The 14,378-nt window shown below is 43.0% G+C and overlaps 1 protein-coding gene across 6 annotated transcripts in view; it reads left to right on the top strand.

Moving 5' to 3' along the window:
* Positions 1-14,378, top strand: part of rfc1 (replication factor C (activator 1) 1) — a 96,566-nt gene that overhangs the window by 50,215 nt on the left and 31,973 nt on the right. For all 6 annotated transcript variants that reach the window (XM_072496587.1, XM_072496585.1, XM_072496584.1 and 3 more), the window contains 4 exons: positions 2,951-3,130; positions 3,777-3,881; positions 6,656-7,043; positions 12,958-13,067. In XM_072496587.1, the coding sequence (XP_072352688.1) occupies positions 2,951-3,130; positions 3,777-3,881; positions 6,656-7,043; positions 12,958-13,067 (783 nt within the window). The remainder of the gene's footprint in view (positions 1-2,950; positions 3,131-3,776; positions 3,882-6,655; positions 7,044-12,957; positions 13,068-14,378) is intronic.

The following is a 14,378-nucleotide window of genomic DNA, read 5'->3' as shown; positions in this document are numbered from 1 at the left end:
CACAGGAGTCGGACACAAACTACGTGTTAAATACCCCTTATTTCCTATTATCAATTCCCCAGACTTTAGAGGGAACAAACACTAGCTTAGTTACCTTTTTCCTATTTTATGTTGCTAGCTTTCTCTACTCTACTTTCTTCCTCTTTATTCTTTTAGTTATTCGTTGTTTTTATAAAATCTGACCAATCTTCTGACTTAATCTTTGCAGATTTGTACAGTGTTTCTTTCAATTCGATGCAATCTGTAACTGTGTGCAGCCACTGAAAATGCATCCTTTTCAGAGTTTTTCTTACTGGAATAAATCTTTTGCTGAGAATTATAAAATATATCCTTAAAAAATCTACGACTGCATCTCTACTACCCTACCTTTAATATAGTTTCTCAGTTCACTTTAGTTAGCTCTGCTTTCATACCCTTATAATTCCCTTTACTCAGGTTTAAAGCACAAGATCCACACTTTACTCCTTCAAATGGAATTTCATGTTCAATCATGTTGGGGTTGCTGCAACCTAAAGGCTCTGTTAACATGAGGTTATTGATTAATTTTGACTCGTTGCACATTACCACCTCTAGAATAGCCTGCACCCTGGTTGGCTCTAGGACGTACTGCTCTAAGATATTGTTCCAAATACACCATCAGGTCATAGGTATTTATTTTTATCTGTGCTAACAGTTATCTATTTTGTTACAAATGCTGTGCACGTTCAGACATAGACAAAGCCTTTGACTCTTGTCCTTTTTATTATTTTTGGTATCACTTGGCTTATCTGCCAGTGAAAACTTCAGTTTGAACTCTGTCATCCCCTCTTGTCACACTAAGTCTTCTTTCTATTGGAATTAATGGTGTTTTTGGAAGGGGTTTAAGCAGGTAATTAGGGAAAATCCATTCATGCTGGTTGGTGAATTGATAGAGAGGGCCTAACTTCAAGATCCCAAAAGTGGAAAAGGTGAAGTTTTTTAAAAAAAAAAGCGTCAGAAATGGGTGAGAGATCATTTTGATTTTTCCGAAGGAATTGCATAAATATTTGAAAATGATCAACTTAAAATGGGTATGAGGAAAGACCAGGGGACTGGTGATTCTTTTTCACTGGGGTGGGTGTGAAGAGCTAAACGGCTTTCATCTGAACTGTAAAATTCTCTGATTTTATAATTGGAAGTGGAAAAAGATGTGCGTTGTATATTAGTGTTTGCCAGTTAAGGAGAACTGTGCAGCTCCTGCCAGTGGCTACATTGGTTAGACCCACTCATCCCCCATAATGGGACAGGAAGGCCCTGGATGATTTTACCAATGATCCTTTTTGATATGGACAGCCAGATGGCAATAGGATTGTTGTAAATTGCCTGAGCACTTCGGTCTGACCTGAGGAAGGAGCAGTGCTCCGAAAGCTAGTGTTTGAAACAAACCTGTTGGACTTTAACCTGGTGTTGCAAGACTTCTTACTGTGCTCACCCCAGTCCAACTCCGGCATCTCCACATCACCCCAGAGTAAGACGGGGATGGGGGGTGGGAGGGGGCAATGAGTGGGGTAACTGGCTGCATGCATTGCAGAACTTATTGGGGAATGAGTGTCTGAAAGGAAATTGGATTGGGACATAATGAGCTTGATGATAGTGTGATGGTATTAATTCACGTAGAAGGAAAACCAGGGTGGGATATTTTCCAAGTAGAAGCGAGAAGGACGAAAAAGCATTGTTGCATGAACGTCAAAAATAAATTTCTAAATAAGAAATCCTTAATGACAAAGGCATTAATAGTTGCCTGGAGAACTGAGTGCCTACACATGGCAGAGAGAGGGGGATAGGACTTCTTCTGCGTTGTGGAGGATAAAAGGTTTGAAAATACATCCATTCAAAAGTTTAGAAATTTGCTGGAGTAGCAGTACTTGGTGGGGCCCATCATTGAGAGTGCTCAATCAGCTATCATTTCCTCATCCTATCCAGAAGCCACTCCAATGAGGTTAGTTGTCTGAAGATCAGTGAAAAGGCAATCCACTTTGCTCCTGTAGTTTTTGTTTTAATTCCAAGGTGTATGCAAGCTGAAAACTAAACATTTGTGCTTCCATTCGGGAATCGGTGTGGCTGGGCAGAGAGAGAGACATTTGTGATGACCTGACATTCATTCCCAGTCATTGGCCAATAGCTGACCGAGCCAGCAATTGTATTGAGAATTTTGGTGGTCAGGATTTATAAAGGTTTACTTGAGTGAGAAAAGAGCAGTGCATACTACTGTATTAGATACAAGGATGTGAAAATTTATACGTGCAGCTGCAGTACCTGAGTGTACTTTGGAGAATGTCATTGTGCTTGTCTTCCACACCTCTTCACTTTTTTATACTGAAATAATTTCTTCAAGTTACTTCAAATTTCATGGTCCTTGTGTAGAGGCTCAAATGGAGCATTAACATTTGAATGATCTGGTTGGGTTGAATGACATGTTTCAATGCTTTATATTCAATGTAATGACTTTCATTGTTATCGCAGTGCAGTACTTGAATTGTTACATCTTCAAAGGACCTTTTTCTTTGCCCTCAAATTAAAATCGACCTGTAGCAATTCTTATCATTTTGGCTATTGCTTAGTTTGTCTTCAAGTACCGACCCTGCGTCTCCAATATGATCAAATGGGATCTCGCGTCATTCCTACTGCTAAAGCAGTTCTCACAAGAAATTGTTTGCATTTTCTGTCAATCACTTTCTCATCCTAATCAAATCTTAAAGCTCTGTCAAGGCCATTTCCATCTATTGCTCCTATATATGGGTATATATTTGTAACACCATTCTTGCACTCTTGGAAAGAACACAAGTAAAAGTTCATCACTTGATGATCTTTTCTTCCATCTCTAGCCTCTAAACTGCTGTCTCACTCTGTCATGTCCTCACAAACATCAAAAAGCCCTTGTGCAAAGTGTTACCTTACGATTAGAATGATTCTTCAAATTTTTCTCATTAAGGGAGCTGAGAACTGCTTGGAAGGACTTTCGTTCGTTATTACTGGAGTCCTGGAGTCCATGGAACGCGATGATGCCAAATCTTTAATCGAACGCCATGGAGGGAAACTGACAGGAAATGTGAGCAAAAAAACAAATTACCTGGTGACTGGTCGAGAAGGTGGACGAGCAAAACTGGACAAAGTGAGTATCTGCTAGTAGCATATGCTTGAGCCGTATGCACACCAGTCTTAAAAACAGTGGAGAAACAGTTGAGACCAGTCTGTTATGAGTGCTGATGATTCTGTAGCATTAAAGGTAACACTTATGATATTACCATTGCAAAACCGTAAAATAATCATAGAATTTACAATGCAGAAGGAGTCCATTCGGCCCATCGAGTCTGCACCGGCCCTTGGAAAGAGCACCCTACCTAAGCCCACCCTATCCCCGTAACGTCATCTAACCTTTTTTGGACACTATGGGCAATTTGCATGGCCAATCCACCTAACCTGCACATCTTTGGACTGTGGGAGGAAACCGGAGCACCCGGAGGAAACCCACGCAGCCACGGGGAAATTGTGCAGACTCCGCACAGACAGTGACCCAAGCCGGGAATCAAACCATGGACCCTGGAGCTGTGAAGCAACTGTGCTAACCACTGTGCTACCATATTAATGTCTTTTGCTGCCCCAATACAGGATTCTAACGAATTAGAAATCAGATGTTTGTAACATTTTCAAATTTCTATCTTGTCGTTTGCTGACCTGCAATTTTTAATATTGACCTTTCTGAAAACAGTATTAGTTGAAATTAAGTTTGATTATATTCATTATTTAAAAACTTTTAGGCAGAGAGTCTTGGAACAAAACAAATTGATGAAGATGGACTGCTGGATTTAATCCGTAGAATGCCAGGGAAGAAATCCAAGTATGAGATTGCAGCTGAAGATGAGGTCAGTTTTTAAAGAGATAAAGTACTCGATCTATAATGCTCTCGCTTAATATTCTATGCAGGGTTCAAAATCCAAGACAACAGCTACGTGTTGGTCAGTATTAATCCTTTTGATTAAAATAATTGATGGTTGTTTGTTTATGGGTTACTCCCTAATATCCACATTATTTTTTAGTGGGATAGTCTAACTTGTACAAGCCTCATTGAATGCAGTTAACGCTGTTCCTTCTTGGCCACTCTGCCAAGATAGAGTCTCTGCCATTTACTTCTCTCCGCTCTCGCAGGTGACTTGCCTTGGTTTGATCTGAGGTTCCACGAGTGAGTTAACTTAATAAATCATGGTTAAGAGTTATATTCAACCATAGATTATATCCCATGCAACGTATCTAATGGTGTAGTAAGAACAAGTGAGTGATTGATAAAATAAGATTTTAAAGTTGGAACTTAAATTGCAGATTAGTTCTGATGTTGTGGTGAGGTCCCGTCTTTGCACCCCCCCCCACCCCCCGCAAATATTGGGCTGTATTTTGAGGGAAGGGTTGCCGGCAAACTTGTGTTCGCTGTCAGTACCTCTCGGAAACTGACCACAACTTCCAGATGTCAGATATACGTAGCTCAGCACAGAAATCCTGAAGTTGCGATCTGTCACTTGGGCTGTCCTGCGTTCCCACTTCAGAGTCCGCAATCACAAAATCCTTTTTACTCTTTCAATTTAAGCCCAGCATCGCTCTTAGAAATTCCTTAAAATGCTGCACTTTGTTCAGCCAGGTGCAACTGGATTCTCAGGCGGTGATGTGATTAATACAATTTGATGAACAACAGAATTGACCCTGGAAGAAATCACTCTTCCATCATTGCTGTCAAAGGATTAATTCCTAGATTTTTAACGCTAAATATTTTAAGCTTGCTTTTGAAAACATTTTTTCACTTGATCCATGTGTATATTATAGTATTTTAACTTGGTCTGTTTTGGTGCTTTTAATTTCTGTTTGAGTGCTCTGTGAAAATCTTTTAATTTGATTGACTGCTTGGACAGGCCAGTTGCCTGACATTCTCTCACCTGGGGAAAAGTAGTGGGGAGTGTCATGAAGGAACCCAAATGGTCAACCACTGCAGGATGATTGACTATAAAGGAAAAATATAAACTTTAGGAGGAAGTCAGGACTGGTTTATGGGAGGATCATGGTGTTTAATTTTTTGCAGTTTTTTAAACATATAACACCTTGTGGACAGAGAAAATTCAGTGGATGCTATTTACATTTCGGTAAAGGTTTTGATTCGGTGCCACCTATGAAATTGGTCCACAAGGATGACACGGCTGGAATGCATCAGTGATGATTCAAGAAATTAGATGAAAGAGGAAGCAAGCCTGGTTGGACACAGTTGCCTTCCATTAAGTGTGTACCCCCACTCCTGATGGTCTTCTGCCAAAATGTAGTACTCCTCCATTAATATTAAATTGCCTCTACCATCTGTTGACCCATTCTATTAACCTCTCCATCTTCCTAAAGTCTTTTACAGTCATCACCCTCACTGTTTGCCAAGCCTATTTCTGTTTTTGCTTGGAAAGATTAAAATTGTGCTCTCCATATGAAGTGTCCAAATCCTCGAGATGCGTTGAGAACGATCGAGGATTCGGAATTGTTTCCAGCCTGCGCCGCACCTGTTGATCCTAATTATCAGCCCTTTTCCGTCCATGTTGCTGCAGTTCCTTTCGTCCCAGAAGCTTCCTGGAAGTAATCATGTGGGAAATCTGGCTGCTTTCCAACTTTTCCCCCTTTACCTAGTTCAAACAATCTTATTTTATCCTCTACCACTTCTCTGACTAGATCAGCTAATCCGGGAACTTGTTTTTTGTAGCTGAGTGCCAGATTGCATGAGGGATTTTTATGGTGCGAATAATCCTGCAGTTGTATTTTAGTAGAGTTTGAATCTTTTCATTTTACACTTTTAATTCTCATTCCACCTGTTCTCATTGCTGCTGCTCTCCTGGAATAAGATCTTTAGTTGCCAATACTTTGGAATTGTGCATTTGCCTGAATCAAACAATTAATCCAAATAAGTGCAACTGTGGTCACATTGATGTGTCCTAAGGTGATTTAGATTAGACCGAGACAATGTGCAACCCTTTCTCAGCAAACCACAAAGTTGTTCACATTTGTCAAATGTGTTCCACTTTGATACTGCAACTTGATCCGTTGAAATTACTATTTGGGCTGGCTTATAGTTTTTTGATGAGATCTGTCCTGAAATTTGATTTAATTTGTGGGATTCTGCGAAGACTATTATTTTAATTAAGATGTTAAGCACATTTCATGTTTGCAATATCTTAAGCTTGTTGTGGCCCATGCTTTTAACACCATGTTAGCTGCTACAGGAGGAGACAAATGAACATTGGTGCATGTTCAAATCCATTAGACAGCTCGTCTGTAAAATTTGATGGTATTTACAGCTGCCTATTTTTAACACATTGTAGGATCTTATCACAAATGGCTTAATGGGTTGGTTCGAAATTGTTTGAGGGGTAGTGTTCTTTTGAGTGTGCAAATTAGCTGTCACATTTCCCTACTTTAACAATGATGGCACTTCAAAAGCACGTAATTGATGTGAAATACTGACATTTGTGTGTAGTGGAATTGCTTTCTTTGGTTCTGTGTTGGTCAATGAGCACTTCTATGCAAACGGCACAAAAAGGCTTCTTCAAAGCAACGAGTATTTATTTAAACTGCTTTGACTTGATGCAGGCAGATTTTATTTTCCTTTTTAAAATTGCAGATTAAAAAATCAAGTGCTCATGCAAGAGAAGCTGGAAAGGTTGCAGAGAAAGGTGAACATAGCAAGAACATCTCGCCGACATCAAAGAGACAAACTGAAGGTAAAAAGAGCAGTCCGTCACCGCCCAAGACTGGCGAATCTTCGAGATGTATGAAGAGGAGTATTTCGTTCAAAGCAGAACCTTTTACCGGTCAGCCTGCACTGAAGTGTGAACCTCAGACTCGGAATTTAGCGAAAGAAGAGCAGAGTTTGCTGTGGGTGGATAAATACAAACCCGCAGCGCTGAAGAATATAATAGGACAACAAGGGGACCAGAGTTGTGCAAATAAACTAGTCCGCTGGTTGAAAAAGTGGCATGTGAACAACTCTGGCGACAGCAAACCGATAGGTGAGAATGACCTGTTGATGCAGTGCCGGTTCAGTCAGGATTAGTTAATATTCAGGATTGTATTATAAATGTTAACACCAAAGCAATCTGTCCTTTGTAATAGCTGCATTTCTTGCTATTCCTAGACAATATCAATGTCAGCATAGTCCGAGTTCTGTTTAGAAAAGGAGACCGCGATTAAGAAATATACCCGTGTAGTACCAGCACAAACAAATCTCTATGGTAAATATCCTCATGTCATGCACTTGTGTGCATGTACACATCTGCTTGCATTTGTACAAATGCCCCCCCTGGGGCTACCAACAACTCCTCAAACACGGTCACGGACATCCTCCACCTTGCCTCGAAGCCCTCGGCTGAACCCCTTAACTCGTATTTGATCTTTTCCAGCCGAAGAAAGTCATATAAGTTACCCAGTCAGGCCGCTGCCCCCGCTCCAATAAAACTGCTGACCGCCACTCCAATAAAACTCTTGCTGGGCAGTGAGAGAGGCGAAGGCCACAACATCGGTCTTTCTCCCCTCCAGCTCCGGTTTCTCCGATATCCAAAATATCGCCACCAAAGTGTACGCCTCAACACCTCACTATCCTCGTTTGCGCCGCAAACACTCCTGCCCAGAATCTCTCCAACTTTTCACAGCCCCAGAACATATGTGCGTGATTCGCTGGCCCCCGCCCACACTTCTCACACTCGTCTGCCACCCCGCATCATATGTACCCTGTGTGCCACCTTGTATCAGGCTCATTCTTGCGCACGAGGAGGTCGCATTCACCCTCGTAGTGCCTCAATCCATCCTCCCCAGTTTATCTCCCCTCCCAGCTCCCTATCCCATTTCTCCTTAATCTTCTTCACCTGCTCACCTCCCTGTTCTCCCAGCCACTTGTATATGTCTCTGATCCTGCCCTCCCCTTCCACATCTGGAAGCAGCAGTCGCTCCAGCAGGGTGTACCTCGGCAACCTGGGGAAATCTTTCCAAACCTTCCGTGCAAAGTCCCTTATCTGCGGGTACCTAAACTAACTTCTTCCCGGGAGCTCTACCCTCTCCTTCAATTCATCTATACTGACAAACCCTTCTTTCAGATGCAAATCCCTCAACTTAACCAACTCCACTTCCAATACATGCCCCCCCCCAAAAAAACCGTGGTTTTCACGCAACGGTGATAACACCGCCTCTCTATCCTAAAGTGCCTCCTCAGCTGGTTCCAGATCTTCACAGTGGACTGAACCACAGGGCTCTCGGAGTATCTGCTTGGCGCCATGGCACTAAAGCTGGACCCCTTTCAAGATTCCTCCTCCATCCTAAACCATTCTACCCCTCCCCTTTCCTTCCCACCACCGCATCCCATTCTCCACATTCGCTGGCCGATAGTAATGTAGCAGGTTCAGCAACGCCAATCCACCCTGCTGCCTGTGCCTCTATAACAGGGTCGCCTTAACCCTCGGCACCTATCCTGCCCATACAAAGTCCAGAACAATGGTGCCTAGTCTTTGAAAGTAGGCTGTTGGTATAAAGATCGGGAGAGCCTGGAATATGAACAGGAACCTCGGCAGAATGTTCATCTTCACTACTTGGACCATTCCCGCCAAAGTCAAGTGCAGCGTGTCCTTGAGATTCTCCCTAGCCCCCTCCACCAGTTTTATTAAATTCCATTTATGAAGCATCGCCCATTCCCTCGCTATCTGAATCCCCAGGAATCTAAACCTGTCTCTGGCCACCATACATTGGCATTCTCCCCCCTCCCACGCCAATTGGCTCGCCGACCCAACTCATTCACCGGGAACACTTCGCTTTTCGCTACATTCAACTTGGATCCCGAGAACTCCCCAAACTTCCCCAACAGGCCCATGATCCTCTCCATGCTCTCCAGCGGGTCCGAAACATACAATACTGGATCGTCCGCATATAGCAACACCTCATAGAATCATAGAATTTACAGTGCAGAAGGAGGCCATTCGGCCAATCGAGCCTGCACCGGCCCTTGGAAAGAGCACCCCACTTAAGCCCACAGCTCTGCCCCATACCCATAACCCAGCAACCCCACCCAACCCCTTTTGGGAACTAATGGCAATTTAGCATTGCCAATCCACCTAACCTACACATCTTTGGACTGTGGGAGGAAACCGGAGCACCTGGACAAAACCCATGCAGACACGAGGAGAACGTGCAGATTCCGCACAGACAGTGACCCAAGCCAGGATTCGAACCCGAGACCCTCCAGCTGTGAAGCGATAATGCTAACCACTGTTAGCTGATGCTCCCTTCATCCCCTCATAATCCCTCGTCACACTGCTGATCCCCTAAGAGCCATTGCCAGAGGCCCTATAGCCAGCGCAAACATCAGCGGCGACTGCGGGCACCCCTGCTTTGTTCCCCTGTGTAGTTCCTCTTTGTAGCTCAAAGTTCCGTGGTCCACACACTGCCCTTGGTGCCACATATAACAGGCGCACCCATGCCACAAACCTCAGCCAAAACTTTCCCAGGACCTCAAACAGGTACCGCCACTCCACCCGGTTGAATGCCTTCTCCGCGTCCATGGGTGCCACTACCTCTTGTACCTGAGCTCTCGACGGGGGTCACAATCACATTTAACAGCCTCCTTCTATTTGCTAAAAAGCTGCCTGCCCTTTACGAAGCCTGTTTGGTCCTCTGCAACCACCCCTGAGACACAACCTTCCATCCTTCCCACCACCAACTTAGCCAGCACTTTCACCTCTGTATTTAACAACTATATGGGCCTATGCGACCCACATTCCAACGGGTCTTTCCCCTTTTTTGGTATTAATGTGATTGTTGCCTGCGTCATTGTCTCCGGCAGCTCCCCGTTCTCCGAAGCCTCATTAATCGCCCCCAAGAGATGTGGTGCCAGGTCTGTTGTGAACTTCTCATAAATTTCCACCAGATAGCCATTGGGCCCCGGGGCCTTCCCCGACTTCATACCCTTATACTATCCAATATCTCCCTCAGCCCCAAGGGCTCCTCTAGCGCCTGCCTCTTCTCTTGCTCCATCTAAGAACCACATGTCCCCCTCTTAACCCCCCCGGGCCCACCTTGTACAGCTCCGTAGAATAATTCCTAAACACCTTGTTTATCTTTCCCGGCTCCGACACCACACCCACTCCCCCAGTCCGTATCTTCAATATTTCCCTGGACGCGCGGCCTGCCTCCGTGGCTGATGCACTAACATTCGACTCGCCTTCTCCCCGTATTCGTACTGCACCCTTCTTGCCCTTTGCAGCTGTCCCACTGCCCTCCCCGTTGTCAGCCTATCAAATTGCCCCTGTAATTTTTTCCTCCTCACCAATCCCTCTGTGGTGGGCGCCCTCAAGTACTCCCTATCTACCTCCACTGTCTTGCTCATTAGCTGTTCATATTTCTCCCTCCTTTCCCTTTCCATTGTGCTTTGAACAAGATAATCTCTCCTCGGATTAGTGCTTCCCAAAAAGTGGCTGCCGACACCTCCCTGTCTATATAATCTTTAATCACAGCTTGCACTTTCCCACAAAACCCTCCATCTGTCAACAACCCCGAATAAAGCCTCCACCCCGGCCTCTACTTCTGTCCTGATCTAAGCCAAATCTCCAGCCAATGGGGCGCGTGATCCGAGATGTGCGAGGTAGGTGGATTGGACATGGTAAATTGCCCCTTAATTGGAAAATAAGTGAATTGGGTACTCTAGATTTTTAAAAAAATGTTTAACCTCCAGTTAATTCCTGCCTCTCTGCCAGCTCCACTTGCACCTTTTTTAGTTATCCTGTGCATTTCATTGGTGCACTCTCCTGAATCGTAATCTAAATTGTGGAGTGAATGTACCTACACTGCTGCTTTGTGTCCATGTCCTCCGTTGGGGTCACAACTCCTCTGTGAATTTCTCTATGGAAACAAAGGAGCAGCATCTGTTTAAAATTGTCAGGGAATATACTCCTTTCACGTGACTTGACAATACTTGGAATGTTCTGGTATTGTAGGAATGTTCTGGTACTGTAGTGCCTACAGGTGGTGCAAGTGACTAGACTACCTAACCATGTGAATGACTGGGAGCAAAACTAAACATCTGTGTTGCAACTGGAAGATACTCAGCAGCATGGATCCACTTCGGTGTGTCATTTCCCCAGGTTTGGGTTTGAGATTTGAGAAACCATTACTTGCTCTTACACCCGCACTTCCATTTTGTGTTTTTTCCTCTGAAGCAAATTGAAATTGACGGTATAGTGCTAGTAGCCACTGCTTAAGTATGCAAGAGTTAGTAAACGTGCGACATGGTGAAATGAAAGATAGAACTGCACATCATTCAAAGATTTAAAAACCTGAAGATCATCTATCTACGAATGTAGGCTGCTTTCTATGTGTGAAATTAAACTGAGACTAAACAATTTGCAGTCAAAATACAACTGTTTACATGAAAGACTTTTTGTTCTCGGCTTGCTCTACCATTTATGCTTGGAGCAGCTAAATGGAGGATAGACTTGCCTTCCTCATCTTGGAGAGGTATGTTAATCATCCAAAGTGCCAACCGTTGCATGTATGAAACTGCTTGCCGACTCTGCTTAGGATGGTGGGGTGGCAGGGAGAGAGGATCAAACCACTGCTTCACCGAGGAGAATTCATTTGCTGCACCTCTCCTCAGAATGACCGTTGGAACTCTCAGTTTTCTCTATTCCCTGGACCCTTGTGCTGTCTTCAGCCTTCAATTGCAAACCAATGACAGAATTCTTGCAGCAAACTGCAAATTCACAAAATGTGGCAGCCCCTCAGACACAGCAGCAACTCTTCCTGCTCCACAATCTACGTGTTTCCTGTACAGTGTTATTCAATTACTATTCAAGTACAACTAGCCTGTTCAGGACAGTTGCCATATATTACGTGACCCAAGTCACTAGCAAACTAATCTGGGTTTTTGAAATAAAAATTAAAGTTGCTGAAAATACTTGGTCTGGCAGCATCTGTGGAGAGAGAAAGAAAAGAAAATTTTTGAAGGTTCTGATGAATGGTTACAGGTGAAATGTTAATTCTGATTCTCTCTCCACAGATGCTGCCACCAGGCACGCTGGATATTTCTCTCTCTCACACTCTTCTTTTCAGATGCTCCTTTGTCCTGCAGCCTTTCCTGGCGCCTCATTGGCATACCCTGTTGGGTAGAAGCGTTCCCATATCCTCTACAGACTTTAATATTCCGCTTGTCATGTCTTGGTCTTGTGGCATTGTTATTTTTTGAAACTCAAGACCTGACTACTTCTATTCTTCCTTATCAAGGTACCCTTGAGGTATTTTTGTTTGTTAGTACTCCTTCCATTTCTCATGAGCGCAACTGTCACGTGGTTTTAACCATATACTGATCATCTCAGAACAGTTATGCCCTCCAAATCAGAATTTTATTTCTCCATTAGAAGTACTTTTGTTTTTAGGTCCATGGAATCTAACTGCCATCAGAATCTAACGTTTTTACTTGGTTCATTTATTTTACAGAAGCTTAATTTTAGTTCACACAGTATAATGGTTTACGATAGGCATGTATAATAACGTAGAGTAGCACAGAAGGAGGCCGTTCAATCCGTGTCTGTGCTGGCTCTTTTGAACGAGTTACTCAATCAATCCCACTCTCTTTCCTCTTTTCCATAACCATACAAATTATATTTCAAATTCATTTTTGAAAATGATTGAATCTGCTTCCAGCAACTCTTGAAAATGCAATCATGCCACTTTAAAAAAAATCTACTGATCTCCCCTATGCTTCTTTTGACCGCTTTCGGGCCCAGTAGTGCAGAGATCACCAAATAATGACTAATGAGGGAATCTCAAGGTCACTTACAATGTACAAAAATATCCCTTGAATGCTTTCCCTTGGTAATAAATTGTGCACTGTTTTGGCTTTATAATGCTTAGCATAAAATTACTTTTCAATGTCTCTTTGTGCAGTGAAGTTTGCTAAATATGGTGGGAAGGACGATGGTTCAAGTTACAAAGCTGCTCTGCTGTCTGGTCCTCCTGGTGTAGGTAAAACAACCACAGCCACTCTAGTCTGTAAGGTAAGACCACATCAGTACTAGAATAAAATGCCTTTCCCTTCCATGATTAACATGTGTAGTTTTTGCAGTTTGCACTAATAAAGTTATGTTATAAATCCAGAAAGATGTAACTTGATATCGAGTAAGTCATCTTTATTAGTTATCCCAGCTATGATTTAGCGAGTATCAATCAGCCACTTGGACTTCCACCTTTAAAGCCACCTGCAGTTCATTTATTTTTATAGCACCGATCTTGTTGCTCGCATTCGTAAGTGTTTACACTTTAATTGCTGGAAGAAAAGCTGTGTTTGCCTGGGTGTACACAACTCTCCTGAGAGAAGGTATAGCAATTTCAACCGGGCAGTGTAAAGGACAACACTTAATAATTGACTGACTAATCAATGCTGCAGCTTTCTGCCACATTGTAAATGCAGCAATGGATTATTGAATGTGAATGTAAATGCAGCAATGGATTAATGCACCAACATAGAGTGCAATTAATTTTCTTAATGTCGAAACATTAAGAATGTTTGTGTCAGAACTTGGACAATATACCAACATCATTGTTTTACTTGGCACATTGCTATGTTTCATAATATAGAATTATTATTCATCTGTAAGAATCATTGTGACAGACGTTACCGAGAGTTCATTTTTTTCCAAGCCGCATCCCGTTTGCTTTTAATTGCATGAGAAAATGCTGCTATTAAATGCTGGAGCATAAATCTAACCAAGATCAAACAGATTAAAATTAATATCACCATTCTCTTGATGGAAAAGTGCATTTATCTAATGAGTTGAGGTGCACGGGTGGGTGAGGACAGAAAATGACTGGCCTGTAATGCTTCCTTCAGCGAATTAACCTGCCAGCAATCCTGATTAAGGCTCTGGTGAAGAATGGCCTTTTGAGTGAGGTATTAGAGTGCCATTGGAGCCTGTGGAATTGTACCCCAGCAAGAGTAAATATATCTCAGAAGAAAGCTTTGTGCTGAAAATGGACAAAGAAAGGTATTGGCATGTCCTGTTGTCACCATTACCCATTGCTGTGCCTCATCAGAATTCTGTGACTTTTAGAATTATAGAATAGTACAGCACAGGAGGAGACCACTCGGCCCATTGAGTCTGCAACAGCTCTGTCTGAGAACACTCAGACCCATGGTTTAGCTTTTTCCCCATATCCCTGTAATACTTCCTCTAAATATTTATCCAATTCCCTATTAAAGGCTACTATTGAATCTATCACTGTCAGGTGGTGCTGTCCAAATCGTTGGGTACAATAATATATTTTCTCCCCCCCCCTGTTGCCTCTGTTTCACCAACTTCCTGAAATCT

This window comes from Scyliorhinus torazame, chromosome 3 (genome assembly GCF_047496885.1).
Source record: "Scyliorhinus torazame isolate Kashiwa2021f chromosome 3, sScyTor2.1, whole genome shotgun sequence".
In the NCBI taxonomy this organism is placed as follows: Eukaryota; Metazoa; Chordata; class Chondrichthyes; order Carcharhiniformes; family Scyliorhinidae; genus Scyliorhinus; species Scyliorhinus torazame.
This window is presented reverse-complemented; position numbering and strand designations above follow the sequence as displayed.